The 19,085-nt window shown below is 42.3% G+C and overlaps 1 protein-coding gene across 1 annotated transcript in view; it reads right to left on the reverse strand.

The window, feature by feature from the left end:
- The window catches only part of FMN2 (formin 2), a 180,324-nt gene extending 162,238 nt beyond the window's left edge, over positions 1 to 18,086 (reverse strand). The window contains exon 1 of the mRNA XM_079969431.1: positions 16,148 to 18,086. Coding sequence (XP_079825557.1) covers positions 16,148 to 18,071 — 1,924 coding nt within the window. The 5' untranslated portion in view covers positions 18,072 to 18,086. The remainder of the gene's footprint in view (positions 1 to 16,147) is intronic.
- Positions 18,087 to 19,085: the final 999 nt, after the last annotated feature.

Here is a 19,085-nt window from a genome sequence, read left to right on the forward strand (position 1 = left end):
TTAAGAGTTGGATGCTTGCTGGTATTATTTACCATGATAATTCTTGATATTCTGAATGTCTGGTACAGTTAATCAGCTTGGAATGAATCACCACAATTTATTGTTGCTTATGCTTGAGGAAATTCTCCTTAATGAGAGGCAAACTGCAAGATGATATAAGTAATAATCTGAAACAAGTCATGAAATGAGCAGCTTGACAATGTTATTCCTCTCAGTCGGTCCAAAATGCTACAACTCTTTTTGGAGTCATGTGAACTGGTTTCATATTAATGCTGAAGAATTAAAGCAATCACTTTCAACTGAGCCAAAGTACGGTACGATCACATCTTATACACATTTAATTTGTGCAATTTCAACCAAATGCAGTTGAAGGCAGGCGGGTTGGAATTCTGAAAGCTAAATCCAAGCAAGGCAGAGAGCTTAACAGCTCCTTTTGCGCTGCGGCTGCTTGGGGTTACCTGACACAGAAAGAGCTTTTAAGTCCTCTGCCTTACTTTGGGGGCCGGGGCAAGGGCCGCTCAGTGTGCCCGCTCTGGGATACTCTTGCAAAATCTTGCAGGCTGATCCAAGTTCCTCTGACCACCCCTAGCGTTTCAGAGTAGTTCAACTCAACATTACTGAATGATGTGTGTTGTCATGTATGGCTTTGTGGTGTTGCTATTTTAAAAGACTAAATAACCCTCCCACAAACTTCCAGAAGGGGGCATAACAGACCATAGGACATAGAGACCCATATAGGCAAAAAATACATTGCAAAGGTTGAAAGCTGTTGTCATACAGACAAGAGCTGCTTTAGAACCAATGGTCCATTTGGATATAGACACAAGAAAGCATCTTCCTAGGTGCTCCTCCTAACCATTCCTTTAGCTGGAGATTCTAGGGAAGCTCAGGCTGCATGCATAAAAAGCACATACTCTACCATGGATCAAAAGCCTTTTTCTGAGGCATAGGATTCTGGTAAGAAGGGAGATGCCAAGGTTTGATGATGAAAGGACCGGGAGAATGAGGAAATAACTAAGTCCTAACCAGAGTAGACACATTAGAAATAACAAATTTCAGGTAGTCATTTATATTAATTTCATTGGGTCTGCTCTGAGTTGACCACTGAATACCACTCACAATGTCAATATGGTTTAGGAGATTGACATTTTGTGGGACAACCAACATGTTTAAGTCTAATTAATACATGAAGAGGGTAAGGCCATAGACTAAGCTGTCCTGCCAGCTCACATTGGGAGGAACTAGGTAATCAAGGCTTTGTCCTCCTCCAGTCTACATGTGAACTTCAGCATGAGAGGAGTTCTGAGCTGCTGCTTCCAGGCACATGGCTCTTAGCAGGCTCTCGAGTTCCTTAGGAACTCTCACTACACTGGAACTAAACTAAGTTTTACTGCCTGTGCAACTTTTCTGAAGCACATGAATCTGACCTTTGGAGCGTTTGTAAGTAAACCATTTTTAACTTGCAAAATGTGTGGTGCAGTTGTACCTCGGGTTACATACGCTTCAGGGTACAGACTCCACTAACCCAGAAATTGTACCTTGGGTTAAGAACTTTGCTTCAGGATAAGAACAGAAATTGTGCAGTGGCGGTGCAGCGGCAGTGGGAGGCCCCATTAGCTAAAGTGGTACCTCAGGTTAAGAACAGTTTCAGGTTAAGAATGGACCTCTGCAACAAATTATGTTCTTAACCCGTGGTACCACTGTATTTCCTTATGCTGGGGAAAGAGGGGAACTTTCGACTGAACTCAGAAAGGCATATTTTAAAAGGTTAACAGCCCATATTTCCACACTTTACTTTGCTGAATATTTTGTGATTTTAAATCTCTATTGGGGCTCTCTCGCCAAAGAGTACTTGTCCCAAACCTGGATCTTGGCATCCAGGGAATTCTCCTTTAATACCTATGTTTTCCCCCTTGAACCAACATATTTTATATTGCTTAATAAATGGTCATTGCCCAACATGCCCCATAGCACAATATGAAGGCAGATATACGGGATCATGGTTTGTAGATGAAAACAGCAAAGAAGTATTCGGGTGCGAAAGATCAGGAACCAGAGTGTCAACATTTTTAAAGGAGGTACTGAAAAATAAGGGCTCGTCCATACTTACCTTTTGCACCACACTTTCTAGGAACACTTTCTAGGTCTCCACTTTCCTGGTCCATGTCCAAGCCCCCCCCCCTTTTTTGTGCCCTGCCACTTTACCCAGGAAAGCCAGCTCTTTAATGCTGAATCAGAACAAATGATAATTCAAGCTTTCCGCGGAGTGTCAAAAGCATGAAAAAGCAGTGGGGCAGGGAGCGCTTGGACACAGACCGGAAAAGTGTGGACCTGCAGCTAGAAAGTGCAAAGGACAATTAGTGTGGATGAGCCTTAATAATAACATTTTTATCATGTATACCCCACCCATTTGGCTGAGTTTCCCCAGCCACTCTGGGAGACTTACAGCACGTAAAAAATTGTAAAACATCAGTCATTAAAAACTTCCCTAAACTGGGTTGCCTTCAGATGTCTTCTAAAAGTCAGATAGTTGTTTATTTCCTTGACATCTGATGGGGGGGGGCGTTCCAGAGGGTGGGCACCACTACCGAGAAGGCCCTCTGCCTGGTTCCCTGTAACCTCACTTCTCGCAATGAGGGAACCACCAGAAGTCCCTCAGAACTAGACCTCAGTGTCTGGGCTGAATGATGGGGGTGGAGAGGCTCCTTCAGGTATACTGCGCCAAGGCCATTTATGGCTTTAAAGGTCAGCACCAACACTTTGAACTGTGCTCGGAAATGTACCAAGAGCCAATGTAATTCTTTCAGGAGCAGTGTTATATGGTATTGGTGGCCACACCCAGTCACCAGTCTAGCTGCCGCATTCTGGATTAGTTGTAGCTTCCAAGTCACCTTCAAAGGTAGCCCCATGCAGAATGCACGTAGAGCCTTAAGTTACCTTTTCCCCCCATGATTCTATACTGCCACATATCCCTGCATGTTTTAAAGATGACATGAAAGCAGGCTTATGATGCACTGCAGATGGACTTATTATATCACACAGTGTTGTCATGGATTTGAAAACTAATTTTGCTGAATTTCTCTGCTGCAAGGGGCTTCACATAATCCTCCATTGCCTAGCCTTTCATTGGTCTAGTCTCACTTCACTGTCCAAATTTTGGGGTTGTCGTTTCTTTTTTCAAAGAGAGATGAAGAGTTTGAACTCTGTCTGAGGGCAGGTGTTTCCTTAGGGCTGCTCCCAATAGAGTGGCTGTTTTGTGCACAGCCTGGTTATGTAACAAGTGGAAATCAAAATCCTCCTATAGCACCAGCTCTATAAACTGAGTATATCACAATGGATCTGAACGTGTAGAAATCCCAAAGGCTGTGTAAATTAAGGGGAGGTGCTAAGAGGTTCAACACATTTCTGCTATTTACTGAAGATCTGTTTCTCAGAAGGACAAACATAAGATATTTCCCAAATAATATGGTAGCCTCCCTGCCCCCACCGTACCCCACCAGTTCCCTGCACAGAAACATCAGCTGAATCTTACATCAACACTGGTGACAGTGTCCCTACTTCACTTGAAGGCAGTAGGCCAGTTCATAGGGCCACAAGGCACATGCAGCTCTTTTCCTTCTAACACCTTACTTCTGCTCCCCAGCACAAACACCTGTCAGCTGAGCTAGTCACCTCACTTTATAGATGCTCAGTTATAAAGCATCCCATCTTTTTGGAACTGGCTGTTGTGATAGAAAATTCAGTACTTAGGGGAAAGCGCCTTGCAGAAGCCTCAAAGCTAGCTTTTCTTCCTTGCTGCTTTGCAACCATCTATCACAATATGTTTATTCAAGCAGAAATACCGAATTTGAATGAAGTTAAAAGAGAAGCTGGATGTGTTGAACAATAGCAAACTCAGGATGCAATTCTGATAGCGGTGGCAGGGAGAGAAGAAGAGAAATATACATTCCCACCCAAAATTCACTCATATATTTTGGCTGCAGTTCAGAGACACACAACTTTATTTTCATAGTAAACAAACTGGAATTCCTCCATGCAATTCTGTTCACAGAGTTAGTATGCAATTTTGGTAGCTTGGCTGAGATGGAACATTTTTGACTTTTTGCCAATCTCATAAGAATGGCAGCATTTATGTAAAAGTTTCCAAAGAATGTCAGCTTGATACCACTCAAACCAATTAATTACTTTATCCGTTTCTGATTTAAATGTGAACTAGAGAGAAAGTTAAACGCAACCCTTTACTTGTGCCTTTTTACTTGCAGGAACAATTTGCCTGCTAGCCCCTCCACAGGTGACTCAGTTAGTAACATGTGTGTCTTACTTTGATATCTCCCTCCACATGGTAGGTACAGACAGCAGTCACAGTCATTCTGAAACTAGTTGCTCTGTACCCTCTTAAAGGACAAATGTGTCATCTGTTTAATGGCTGGTCCGGCCCTATGGAAACATCTGGTTTTTTGTAGGGAAAAGCTAGCAAGCTCTGCTACACTTTTGTAGGTATTTTAAGCTTATATCTCAGGGCTGCTTCTTTCAGAATTTTTATTTTGGTACATATTTCTCAGTACAGAACGCATGAGCATCACATATGTTGTTAAAGCATGACTTTCACTTTAAAATACAAATGGTGGTGATGAAGCAGTATTTTTATGGGTACCACTTCTGTGAATTTAAAGGGTAAAGCTGCATGATGGTAATCAGTGCAATGCCTGTGACTATTATGTTTATGTCTGCACTCAGCTGAAAAATGTCTTGCATGAAGCAGCCCTCCTATGCATCACATTCCTTTTATGGGCAAGATGAAAAGCAATTACAATGATTTCAACCTCAGCAAAATTGCTATCTACTAAATTATTTCCCTGTATTTCCTTTCAGCTTCACTTCTCTAGTTGTACACTGGGATTCTTTACTTTAACAGACATAGATTGTTCAAGCCCAAATAATCACTGTATAGAGCTTTCAGAACACATGGGCCTATGATAGCTGAAGTCAAAGCAGCATCTTAAACTGAGTAGCAAGTTAGCAACAAAGGCGTTGCTAGGGGCAGGGGAACCAAGCAGAAGGAGTTGCCAGTGAAAGCTTGGGAAACTAACGCTCAACATCAGATTTTACAGTCTGATTACTAAGGGATAAAAATAGCAGCAATTGACTTGCCAACTTTGTCTTTTTACGTATGTGCGGTTAGTGACACCACTTTGCCCCAGAACAGAGGGCATTCATCACAAGAGACAAACTGAATACAAACATTGATCCTTGGCGACATCAATAGCTCTAAATATAAAGGCAACCGAGAGGTAATTCAAGCAATATTTACAAAAAACTGTTCTGATTAAGCAGGCTATCGCTTTTGATCAAAGGTTTCATACGTGATGCAAACTATAAGAAACTGAAATGTCCTATCTACAGCACCTCACCTAAAACTATAGTACAAGTGGCATCTTCTAATAATAACTGAAAAAGGAAGAATTTGATCTCCTTAAACTACAATTGTCTGTAGCACTGTAACAGGAGAGAGGGAAGACAAAAAGCAGAGGTGCCTGGCTGCTTCAGAGAACTTGAATTTCCATCTTTCAACTAAAAGGCAAAAGTTTTCAGCCTCCACCCCTTTTAAAATAGCTCCAGTTCACATGTTAACAGAAACAACAGTCCTCAGTTGGTGAAGGAGTAGGCACTCCTCCCATCCACCATTCACTTTAAGTAGGGTTGCCATACAGTGGTACCTCGGGTTAAGTACTTAATTCGTTCTGGAGCTCCGTTCTTAACCTGAAACTGTTCTTAACCTGAAGCACCACTTTAGCTAATGGGGCCTCCTGCTGCTGTTGCACCGCTGCTGCAGGATTTCTGTTCTTATCCTGAAGCAAAGTTCTTAACCCGAGGTACTATTTCTGGGTTAGCGGAGTCTGTAACCTGAAGCGTATGTAACCTGAAGGTACCACTGTATTCAAAAAGTGAAAATCCAGACAGAAAAGTTGTTGAGCTGCTTTTTGGCCAAAGCTGTTGAGCTGCTGTCAGTGGTTGCCATATGTCCAGATTTCCCTGGACATTTCAGTGATTTCTGCCCAGACACTGTTTACACCGGCCGATTCCTGGCAATGTCAACCCTACTTTAAGGAAAACGTAAGATGAGGCTTTACACATGCTCAAGGAGCATGGAACGCCTCCAGGCTCATTCAGTTCCCTGTATCTGGATTTGAAAACCTTTCTTTAGGTTTTGAATATTATTTTTTTAGAGATGTATTGTTGTAAGGTTACTGATTGATGTAAAGGCTTTAGAAAGAGAAGGATTATGGTCAATAGTCACTATTAGCCAGTGAGCAAGTCTGCTTGCCAGGCCGCAGCTTCTACTATGGAGATCACAAGTAAGCTGTCCAGGGATGGTAGAAAATAGTCAGAGATGTTTCTTGAGGGATTAGAATGTGAGAAGCCACTAGAATGTAAAAGCCATCAAGTAGAGGGAGGTGACTTATTCTGATATGAGGCACCCAACACACTTATGTCAAATAGTGTGTCTTTATAGGCCCTCATTCAGCATTTAAGCACCCAGGCCAAGAGGCAAGACAAACTAATAGTCAACAAAAAAATATGAGCCATTCCAGAGACCACTGTAGTGTGTGTTGGGGGGGGGGGGAGAGGGTTATATATTGTTTAAGATAAAGTATTGAAATATAAATGAAAAGTTACTATTTAAAATTTGTATAGTTTTGCTAACCTTACACAAGTTAAATAATGAGACCTCAAGATAAAACTAGTTGGACTGAGCCGCTGCTTTTAAGACACACACTCTCAAGCTTAGTTCTGCCACTAGGTGCGTGGGAGTAGATTTGTAGAATAATAATAAGAAGAAGTGAAGATATTTGCTTATTTGCAAATTAATCAAAACATTACATAAATGCCACAAGTCTTGAGTGATCTCTCCCCCAAATGAAACTAAACGAGGAACTTACTGCCATTTAGGGATGTTGCTATTAGATTGCTTTACTATAAATTGTTTGAGGTTTTTTCTTCCATTTCAGTGTTTGATATTGCATTATACAGTACCTCATGCTGATAATTGATAAATATAATTAATCAATAAGGGTAAAGGAATGTGCAGTAGTATAATAATGTTCAATACTTGCTCAGTTGAGAATGGGACTTCCTTTTAAGCAATATTTAATGCCTAATAAGCACATTATATAAAGAAATTGCATGATTAGGTGCTGGAATGCGGATGCTCCCTCTGACCATCTGACGCATCTGTTTACCCACTTACCTATTTGGCCTCCCTTCCTAGAAATATCCTATGGGAGAAACTTGCGAAACAGGGCATTGATAGAAGACTCTTATGGCTTATAAGTCAGCTCCACGAAGATACCCTTGCCAGAATGAGACTTACTCCTGCGGGCGACCTCACAAATTCGATACCAATAAACAAGGGAGTGCGCCAAGGATGTATATTGGCTCCCTGTCTATTCAACCTATTTATCAGCGACATGCGAGCACCCCTAGTTAACTCTTCTTCAAGTATACACGCGCCTAGACTAGCGGACTACCGCTGCCCACTCCTTTTATATGCGGACGACGCGGTAATTCTATCTTATACATGTGTTGGACTAATCAGAGCTCTGAAGATCTTTGCCACGTATTGTCAACTCAACCAATTAACCATCAACCATGTTAAATCCAAGATTCTGATTTTCGCCAGAAGCCGGAGATTATACGAATGGAAGCTTGGTGGAGCAAAAATAGAACAAGTTCTAAAATTTCAATACCTAGGAGTTATTTTTCAATACAATTTGGGGTGGAAAGCTCAAATTCAACACCTACTTAACAAGGCCAAAACTCTGTCATATGCGCTCCTCCGATTCTTTTTTTCGGATGGAGCTTTGCACGTTCCCTCGGCCCTAAAGGTGTTCAAGGCAAAAGTGGTTGCCGTGCTTGCTTATGCTGCCCCGCTTTGGGCTGTGATGACAGATCTTGCTCCTCTCGAGACACTGCAAAATCAATTCCTACGTCGGCTCCTTATGCTCCCTCTGTGCGTAAGCAACGCAGCCATGCGACTAGAATTGAAGATCGCATCCTTAGAAACTTGCCTGTGGAAGCAAGTCTTCAATTATTGGTTATCATTGTGGCATAGACTACCAAACCACTACCTTGTCCAATGCTTATGGCGAGATGAATTCTCTAGCCCTTGGACTAGTAGAATTCATGCCAAACTCCTGAGTTATGGAATCTCTCCTTCAGATTCCTTAAAACTAGACCAAATTACTGCTCAAAGACTGATCCGCCAAAGACTGGATGACATCGATCTACAGCGAAATTATATGCTGGGGGGAGGTGTTTGTTCGCCTCAGAACATTGGTATCACATTAACTTACTGCGTTCCATCATACCTCTCCTCCCTTTCGACTGTTGCCCATAGACTGGCCTTCACCAAAGCAAGGTTCAACGTTTTTCCCTCCAACGTCCTGAGACATAGATTCTCAAAGGGCCAAGCCCCCGCCATGTGCGAATGTGATAAGGAGACACCGGAGTTGCTCCAGCACATTATGTTCACTTGCCCCCTGTTTAATGTGCCACGGGCAAATTTGTTGGGATCAATCATACAGAAACTAGAGGGCACCCCACCAAAATTCCACCTTGCCCAAATCTTGCAGGATAAGGATACTCATACGACCCTGAAAGTGGCAAGGTTCCTGGTCGCTGTCCTTACCCAAAAGCGACGCCAAGGAGCACTACAAGCTAACTAAGGCGTAGTATGCCATTCTATTCTATAGTATTTTATTGTTATAGTGGTGCTTTAGTGGCTGTTTTCCCCACGTGCACAAGTTGTTATTTATGTGTCGTTTTTACCTGTATGGGCCTATGGCCGTAAATAAAATTACTTACTTACTTACTTACAGGGTAAATTATTGAGTTCCTTTCTAGCCTGATACTCCTGTTGTGTTAAAAAGTTATGTGGAAACAGCTCTTATGCAGCTTCAATGACATAAAATGTAGACACAATTCAAATTAATGTTTGAATTCTCTTCCACAGAATGGTGAAATTTCTTAACTTGATAACTTTGGCTTTCTTGTTGATATTCTGGTTTGATTATTTTAGACCATGTGAAACCAAAAGCTGAGTGGGAGCAAATCCCACTCCCTTGGAAACTGAAACAACCAATTTTCTCCTGGGTTGAGAAACAGCAAAGGTAAAAGGGGTGGTTCTGGGTTTTCACACACCCAACACACACACACACACACACACACCCCTACCTTTGTCATAACTGCACAGGGATGTAGTTGTTTGGACACTTACTTAGTCATGGTTGGAGGGGAGGTTGTAAGCCTTTGCCTGCCCCTCCAAGGGAATGGGGTATCCTATTAAAGGGGAAGTGCTCCTCTGCACACAAACACCTGTCTTTCAATATCTTTTTATAAGCAATCCCAGCTTGGAGGGAGGGGGGAATACCCCACAAATTATACACTGCTGCCCACCCAAATTTCAACTCCACTCCCTTTATTTTATTCCACATCATTTGAACAAAAGGAAGTAATCTTCCCAACTTGAATGCCTTTCCTACGCCACTCCCATAACTCTGTATCATCAACTTTCCTGAGAAGGTGATAGCTATTCTTGTCCCTTTGTGGATGCTCATACCTCATCTTCCATAAGATGAGAAAATCATTATTTTATCCATCAATTCAATGCATTTATAAGCCCACCTTTTTCTCCAAGGAGCTCAAGGTGGTGGAACATGGTTTTTCCTCTTCATTTAATCCTCACAGCAAACCTGTGAGGCAAGTCAGGTTAAGAAGCAGTGGCTGGCCATGTAGATGCTACCAAATCAGAGCTGTCATCCCCCTAAGGATACGTGCTATTGGTGTGTTTTCTGACACAATCCTTCCAGCCCATCTGATTTCTCATTCTCCCATTTAGATCTTACCACTGCGACATAGTATCTAGTCACAAAGAAGCAAGAGTCATCCCACATTTGACTAACACTCACACCTCTTAATTTCGGTTGAGAGAGTAACTCCACACAAGCCAAAGGATTCACAGGGCCCTGCTTCAAAGCCAAAACAGAAGATATTATTTTAGCACAGCAGCATTGCGTGTTTCCTTCCTAAAATAGCCAAGATCTTTTTATAATACCTTGGTGCTGCTTACAGCTCATCTGAACATTCCTTACGAAGTTTACTGCAGTGGATTATATAGGAAAACTTTGTGATTGCAGTTGCTCATTACCATTTACGTCATGTATTAGAAAATCCTCAACCAGAAAAGAACACGTGGACTACTAAAAAAAAAAATGACATGGCAAAAAGCCCAACTATACAGCACTGTAAACTAGGCCAGCTATTTGTTCACTGCCTGCTGTTACTAAGATCAGAGCTAAAAGCCCCAGGGAACAGCTAAACTGAAAAGAAATGCTTCAGATTACGTATTGACTATAACAACCACAACAGTGGAGATGCGCACTATGGGCATGCAAATCATAATTATTATTTATATCCCACCTTTCAGGATACAAATCCTTCCAAGAAAATTTAACCTTCTAAAATAAACACAGCAAACAATGAGGAGCCATACTCATCTGCGGAAAATGGGAAGCTCTGGCTCATGCTCTGCAGCTGCAGCCCATTCAAACAGGAATACTTTCCACTTAGTCCCTCTGATAAAAGCATCCTTAGCACCTGACTTGCCATTCTGCAGGCCACAAAGACAGCAAAGTAGAGGGTTCCCGTTGTTAACTAGGAGAGAAAGCTCAAAAACTCTGCCTTAGATGTTTTGTGGCCCTTATAGCTGAGAGAAGGGACCATAGCTCAGAGGTAGAGCACAGAGTTTCCATGTGATAGGTCCCCAGGTTGAATCCATTTAAGATAATCAGGTAGCAAGTAATGTGAAAGAGCTCTGATATTGTGGAAAAGGCTACCAAACAGAAAAGGGAATTCTGGGCTAAACAGAAAGCAGCCTTCCTTCCGTTAATGGAGATGAATATGCCCCACCTTGGAAGACACACTGGAAAAGACTTGAGTTGGTCTCTCCTAGGAGAGGAGATGTTTGGGTCACCTGGGTGGGCATAGGTGCCAGCTCCCTGGGTGCCCAGGCACCAACAAAATTCCCCATCAAGGGGATGGGCACCCACAAATTTCAGCACCAGGGCCATGCATGATGCATGGCACCCACTGCCCCAGACACTCATGGTAGTGGGGCCAATCTGGCACTCCTGTGGGAGGGAATGCCCAATGGGGAGGGGCTGGGTTTGGCTAGTATTTAGGTCTGTTATGCTAAATTGGCTTTTATTCCACAAATCGTATTGTTATATACTTTAAGAAATGTAACATTTCCGCTAGTTTGCTGTCTTCCAAGTCTTCTTCCTAGGTCTGGGGGCAAACAGTATTATCTAGTACAATGCAGTTTCTTATGTTTGCAGTAGTCTGAAGTCCTCTCTCTTCAGCATAAACTTACTGGTAGCCTTAAAACCATCTAGGAAGTATAAAAGACTGCTAAAAGTGTGACGTAATGATGATAATTATGATGATAAATCTATTAAATGTACCAAGTGGCGTACTACCACACTGGGAACAATTTTCTTCTGCTTTAAAAATATTTATGGCTAGTTTACCCCAAACAGCAATTGAATGTTGAGGTCTTTCTTTTTTTGCGCTCTATTGTTCAATTTTCTGAACTCTCACAGGCAAACACCAGCTTGTTTTCAGTAGCTGCTTCTGCTCCAACTATGTAATGTGAAGAGTGCTGCATAAACTGAAAGATTTAATCAGTCTCTGGATTTCAAAGACAGCTGGCATATGTGGGCAGAAAGAAAGAAAGAAAAAAGGTGACAACTATTTACGACTGGGTACACGGCATCTAGTACTGCAAAGGAAAACCTGCTTATTTCACAATTACAGTAAGATAATAACAGGAAAACAAGGCATAAAGGAAAAAAAAAAGTGTGTTAAGATACTGAAAGAGATGCATTCATGGAATAGAAGCCTGAGTTCATAGGTTTTACAACAAAAAGCTAACAAGGCAGCAGAATTTTTTTTAAAAGCAAAAACAAAAATACAATGCATAACTGTTAGAGGCACTATTTAGAAGACCAAAGTCTTTTTATGTGAGAAAGAGGGTTAATTTTGTACAGAGGCAATAGTCCTCCCTATAAATCTTATACAGTGGTACCTCAGGTTACATATGCTTCAGGTTACATACGCTTTAGGTTACAGACTCCATTAACCCAGAAATAGTACCTCAGGTTAAGAACTTTGCTTCTGGATGAGAACAGAAATTGTGCTCTGGTGGTGTGGCAGCAGCGGGAGGCCCCATTAGCTAAAGTGGTGCTTCAGGTTAAGAACAGTTTCACGTTAAGAACAGACCTCCAGAACGAATTAAGTACTTAACCCGAGGTACCACTGTACAGAAGCGACAGTCCTCCCTGTGCGCGCGCGCGCACACACACACACATACACACACCTCTGCCAAGATGACATCTGAGCAAGCCCAATGATCATTTTAATTGAGTTTACTTTGTATAGCATGTGGAAGGATGAATAAATATTTGGGGCACCTTTTTCCAAGTTAAAACTAGAAGCAGACATAACCGTTGCACCTGAGAACCAACTGCCCTGTTTCCCCTTGTTACTGCACGAGTCTCTCTTTTGCATGTGGTTCAAGGCTGGAATAAGGCAAGCCCATGAAAGCTACCAGCGCACAGATCATACAGACAGTCTCATCCAAGGGCAGGTTTGTCTCCTGTGTTGGGAGTGGCTGAATCATTCAACCACAGAAAATGCAGACAAATAAATAAAACAGTATTACTTGATTGGGAAGCAACAATATTTCGCTAGATCAAATGAATCATCCAGAGGGTTGGTGGACAGCTTTCACTCTGGAAGTCACAGGTTCAATTCCTGCCATTACTAGGTAGGACTAGGAATGTCTCCTGCTTAAATCCCAGAGAGCTGCTGAACTAGTTGGACCAATGGCCTCAGCTTCCTAACTTTCCTCGTCTCTTGCGGTCAAAATAAAGTACCCTGTTGCACACATGAGAACTCATACGATTACTTTGTACTCAGTGCTTTTTTTCTTTAAAAAAAATGTTTCGGGGGTACTCTCATTTTCCCACTCATATTGAAATACTGCCCCTCAATGAGGCCAAACTTAGATTCAAAAAATGTTTAGGGGTATGCGTATTACTGCATCCCCCCAGAAAAAAGCACTTCTTGTACTCACTCGTATGGTGGGGTGTTAGGGGAACAGTAGTACCTCTGGTGGGGGAAACGCCATCCTCCTTCTGGGGTAGTCTGTCCACCTTTGGTCCCCACCCTGCACTCGGCTCTCACCTGTGGCTCCTAGAAGCTGTCAGCATGCAACAAGGGCCACATCCTGAAAAATGTTTTTGACTGGTCAGCTAAACCAGGTGAGGGTAGCCAATGTGTCTCAAACCTTCGGTGAGTTAAAGACTTCCCCTGCATGCAAAAGACGGGCTTTGGAGGATTGAGCAGACAAGACCATTAGTGTGTCCAGCCATCAAGAAGGCAGTTTCTGCATGTGCTGTAGAGGAAGTGAGGGGCAGATGGAGCTCATCAACCTGGGAAGGTAGCCCATCTCGGAGAAGGAAAACTCTGATGCTAAACCTCCACTGCCTTGCAGGATAACTTTGGGAGAAGAAAAGGCTAAAGAGTGAACCCTATACAAATCCAGAGTGGAGTCCCTAAGACAATTGGATGGCGCCTTGTACGCTTCCTTCTGGCAACTCCTACAGCCAAGCTGGTGCCGAACGTATGAACCACACCAGCAAGGTGAAGGGGGTGGTCTTGTCATCTCAGTAACCCAGGACCTCCATACACACTGCTTAGGCTAGGGTAGGCCACTTTGGTGCTGCTAGCACAGCAATTTGACTTCATCCCTGGAGGCACACTCCATGGTCTCTCGAGACAGATGGATGCCAACAGGATTACCCAGATCCATGATCTGTATCATGCAATTGAATGAACCACTATAGCAGACAGTGCAAACTTATTTTCAATAGATCCCCACAGTTTCTAGAGCAGTATTCTTATTACTTATGTGACTATTTTACAGTAAGCAAATCTTCAGTAAGAACTTTCAAGGAATTGCATCGTTCACCATTATACAAATGTCAAGTACTCAGAAGTGGGCTTCTGAGCATAGTTCAGAGTGCAAACTGGATTCATCACATTTCTATTTCATACTTTCTCTATGGACTTCAAGGCAGCATACATAGGATTATCCTGCCTTATCTTTTCCATAGCATATAAGGTTCATCTGGAGTGAGAAGTCACAACTTCACCCAATGAACTTTAATACTGAATAAAGATTTGAACCAGTCTAATACTCTCTCAACTATAAAACACCATTAAATCCATGGGAATTATATCACTGTCTTAAATGAATTCTGGATTGCAGTGTGAATTAGCAACTTTGGTTAAAAGACTACAATCAACAAAGTTATTTCCTTTGGCAATTAATAATACATACAAGTATATTAATAGCATAATAATACTTAGAAACCAGTGAGTCTGCTTAACACTTCAGAATAGAAGAAAACACTCAAATCATGGTTTGTACTTTAAAAGTGTGGTGTACATGTGACCTTAGTGAAATCTCATTACTTCAATGGGAATGAATTTCAACTAATATTGCAAATTTATGGCCTGTGACATCCCAAAGACCAGATTTTAAAATAATTTTCCCCTCCAAGGAAGGAGAGAGACCTCACAATTTCTCTCTATCCAAATCTGGAGAGTGGGAAATGGGGGCATGTGAGGGTCACACCAGCAGAGGCTGTTGATTCACAGGACTGAAACCCTCCTAACCTTCCAACATGCTTCCTGAATGGTGGGGGGGGGGGGGTGACTACCCTGGCCAAGAAATTGATGTAGTTTATTTTCTTCCCATTGTAATTTAAGAACAAAGCACCTGCAATAGGTTTTCTTTTTCAAAGGAGCAATGCTAAATTCAAACAGGATTTGAATATAGCAATTCTTCCAGACCCAGCTCTCCCTTCCCAGACCTTCTATGTATACTGGATCCAACCCAGTATTTCTGATAATGATATTAGAAGTTTTAAGAAAAACTGAGGTCATCCATGAAGCTAAACCAAACTTTGAAGATACCTTTCAAAGTTTACCTCTGATGCCTTACATATTATTCTTCAATGTGTCTTCATGGCGCCTAACAGTCACTGTGGTTGAATGAAGATGTACAGAACATCTGGCCCAACAGTAAACACACACACACACACACACACACACACACACACACACTGGAATAACCTGCTCAAAAGCAGATGGCTTTCAAGCAGTAGTGGTAATGGGCCACCCAGGCCAAGGGACAAACTCTAGGACACCAGACGCATCCTTTGGGTCAAGTGTTGCAGACTTCTGTACCACTGGACTAGGAAGATCTCAGCTCTTTAAACCCCAAGGCAGCCATGGTGTCAGTGACTAGCCCTGTGCAAATACCTATCCATGGTATGCCTTATTTACATGAACATTATTTATGCAGATTATCAACCAAGGGCCAGCATAGCCTAGTGACAAGAGTGTTGAGCTTCTATCAGGCAAACCTGGATTCAATCGCCATGACTCAATGGTGACCATGTGCAAGTCATATTTAATCAAGGGTTCATATTCATAAAATTTGACTTGCAATTTAATGTATGACTTACAATTACTGCGAGAGTTGTGAAAGTGAAATAAATCCCTCCCAGGACTGTAAAGCCCTTTGCACATCTATCAGCTTTGATATATTTTTGTGATATAGCAGTATATAAATATTTTTATAAATAAAATAAATACTAACAAATAATGATGAGCAACAGATGCAGTAGGCACACACAATGCTCCCCAAAATATAATGTCTGCTGGGCTGTATACACAGAGCTCACTGTTTATTTATAAGACACTTTATCAGTTGCCTGATGGGTATGCTGAATAAAGCAAAATTCAAAACAAGTACTTTAAACAAGTGCTGCAGACATATCCACTGAGACCACAGAACTTGTATGCATAAAAAGTTGTAGAGTTTGCAAACTCACTTTAAATATCAATTGAAATCAGACCAAGATAGATAGGGCATGTTAATTACCGTACACTAGCCACCTACTTTTCAGACCCGAGGTCACAGCAAGGGTTACCATAGTTTACCAATGCCACTCACCTCTAAACACATTGGGGAAGGCATCAGTAGAAGCTGGTGTCCCTGACGACTTTCTTGAGTGATTAAAATGCACTCTTTCGCCTTGAAAACCATCTCTACTCCGCCGGTATTCCAAGAAATCTGCCGAGCCTGACTTTTGAGCTATTTCAGCTCTGTGATCTGAAATCTCATCTGTCCAGTCTGCTGATCGACTAAATGAACCTGCCAAACTGGCCGACCTCTGCTTCTTGGTTGGCGCACTCTCTTTCCGCTGAGAGGACTCACGTCTCCTTTTAAAGAGTGGGCTCTGGGATGGGGAGAGACAAGGTGAGTGATTTGGGGAACTCAGCTGCCTAGTGGTGGTTTTGATGTAGCAGGGATTGATGAGAGGATAGGGCTTAAAACATTTGGAACTACGCACAGGACTGCTTGAGAGATCCTCAGAGGAAAAAGTACCATTTTTCAATTCAGAAGAAAGCCCATCATCCAGCGCCTCTCTGCTGGCTGACAAACTCTGCTTCCTGTCTTTGGCTCCACCAACCTGATCATGGCCTGTATTTACAATATCATCCTCTCTTTTTGAACCTGAAAATTCAACAGCTATTCCTTTAGCCTCTGAATCGCCAGCTGGGGATGGAAAATTAAACACGGAACTGCCTAGCACAGCCCCATTCTCTGTCACTGCAGCATTTAAAGGGGGTAAATCTTTCAGTTCGTGAGCAGGTTGGTCCTGCTTCTCTGACAATTGCCCATGCTCTTCCTGCATACTGAATACACTGCTGCAGGAATGCCCCATTACGTTTGTCGCTTCTTTTGCTTCACTTTCGGTATCGCAGGTGGCAATATATTCTGTAATTTCCGATTTCGCTGAGACAGGCTGTTCAGTATCTGGACTGCTGTCTTTGTCGCTGCTTAGTGAAAGAAACCTTTCAAAACCTAAGGGGGTTGCTTGAGAATTAGCCATGTGTAGGTCCATTGTTTTGGTGCCATGCTGCTCCGTTCCAATGTTAATTGCCCCCTGCTGCTGCTGCTGCAGTTGCAGTCTAATAGCCTGCTGGATATCAGAAAGCAAATCCTCTTGTTCGGTGGCTGAATGGAAACTGTATATGTCCGTATCGGAGCCGGAGCTGGTCCTTTGTCCATCCTGCGGGTCGGCAGCAGCTGGACGATTTTCATTTGTATTTTCAAAATGATCCACATCTGTGTCCGAGAGACCCCCTTCATCTGCAGAAATGCTTATATCAGGAGTTTTGGTGAGAATCGAATGAGCGCTGTCTAGCTCCCCTGTTTGTGAGGCCTGGCTTTCTAAAACATCCTCTCTCGAGCTGCTGTTTCCATCTTTAGCCTTGGACAGATTTTTTCTGATCCTTAGATTGGAAAACACAGATGCCCGAGACTCTGACTTCCCCTTTTTTTTGCCGGATTCATTCCCTTTGCCGTACCTCCCCAGTCCCTTTTTGCTCCCTGCTCCCTTCTTTGTGCCTTCTGCATCCCTGGGCCCAGAAGCATCCTCGCCTCCTTCATGCACATCACCTGCATTCCTTTTCAGCTTCCCATCTTGGTTCCCCATGTTGTTTAGCAATCGTGCAGTGTCAGGAATCAAGCCATGCCGCTCGTCTTCTTTCAGCTGGCCTGGCAGCGAGGACCTCTCGAGTAATCCAGGTTTGTTTTCAAGAGGCGGTGATGCAAGCGGAGCAAAGGCTTGCTCTGCCTCTCTCCCAGCTGCTGGAGCTGCCTTTTTGCATAATGTGCTGCTAGCACAGGGCTCCTCAGGGACATGCTCAGTAGAGCACCGAGAGATGCAGACAGCTCCTTCCAATGGTAGCTTGTGGCACCGTTGCCTTTTCAGACTGAGTCTGCTACAGTCCTGGCTCTCTTTGGTAGATATGAATAGTGATTCCTCAGCAACAGGAACTTTCTTCTCCACTGTCAGAGTCCTCTGCATTGCAAAATGCTTTAATTCCAGCCTTTCAAAGGATTAATTCCTGGAATTGGGCAGGGGGTAGGAAAGGAGGGGGAGAGAGAGAGAGAGAAGTAGGGGGGAGGGAATTAAACCTCAAATTCCATAATAACTTTTCACAAAAGACACTAGCAGCTTTTAATCTTTGAAAAGAAAAATGTTCTGCTTTTTAACAGCGCAAATATTGCCACAACATATATTATTTCTATTGCACAAATACTATATTATTTTATACAGTCTTTTAAAAACTCTCACACAATTCAGCAACACAGTTCTATATATATTTTAATATAAAAACTTCAACATACAGACACACAAATTCTTTGCAGAAATTGTTAAAGGTTAATGATGCTACAGATTATTCAGTGTACTGGTCTCAATGACCATTCAGAAATAAGCCATTTGTATTCCAAGGGGGTACAAATAATGGTAATCCTCAAAGGGATTAAGTTCATCAATATTCAGCACACACTCATTGTTTCCTCTTTAAACACAGAGCATTTGGTAACACCAACCAACATCAGGAAGATGCAAGTTTCACGTAAGTTATGCCTCACTTCATGTTTGATTTTTTTAAAATTAACTTTTAAAATACTATATGACTTGCTAATTTGAATTGTTTCTACTTTTGGTAGATGTTTGTGCATATTAATCCTTTGGTGCTTTATGTTCATGGGATTACGATGTTTTAAATTAATTTATGTAAAACAGGAGGGCATGAGACCTGTCATTATAAATCAAACCCAAACTCCATCTGTTCCATCATCCAGGCTCCTGACAGCAGCCTATACCAATGTTAGAAAGCCCCCAGACAATTAGAGACCTACAGGAAGGAGGAAATTTATAAGAGAGTATTTACTGTGAAGTATGTCCCACTGTGTTCAATGCAGGTTAGCATCCACAATGGCTTGGTGGTAACTTTCATTGTTCTTAGTTGGAATACTGCTGAGTAAATGTGCATAAAAGGACTGTACAAAGAATTATATACAGCCCACATCA

This window comes from Podarcis cretensis (assembly GCF_951804945.1).
Source record: "Podarcis cretensis genome assembly, chromosome: 3".
NCBI classification, from domain to species: Eukaryota; Metazoa; Chordata; class Lepidosauria; order Squamata; family Lacertidae; genus Podarcis; species Podarcis cretensis.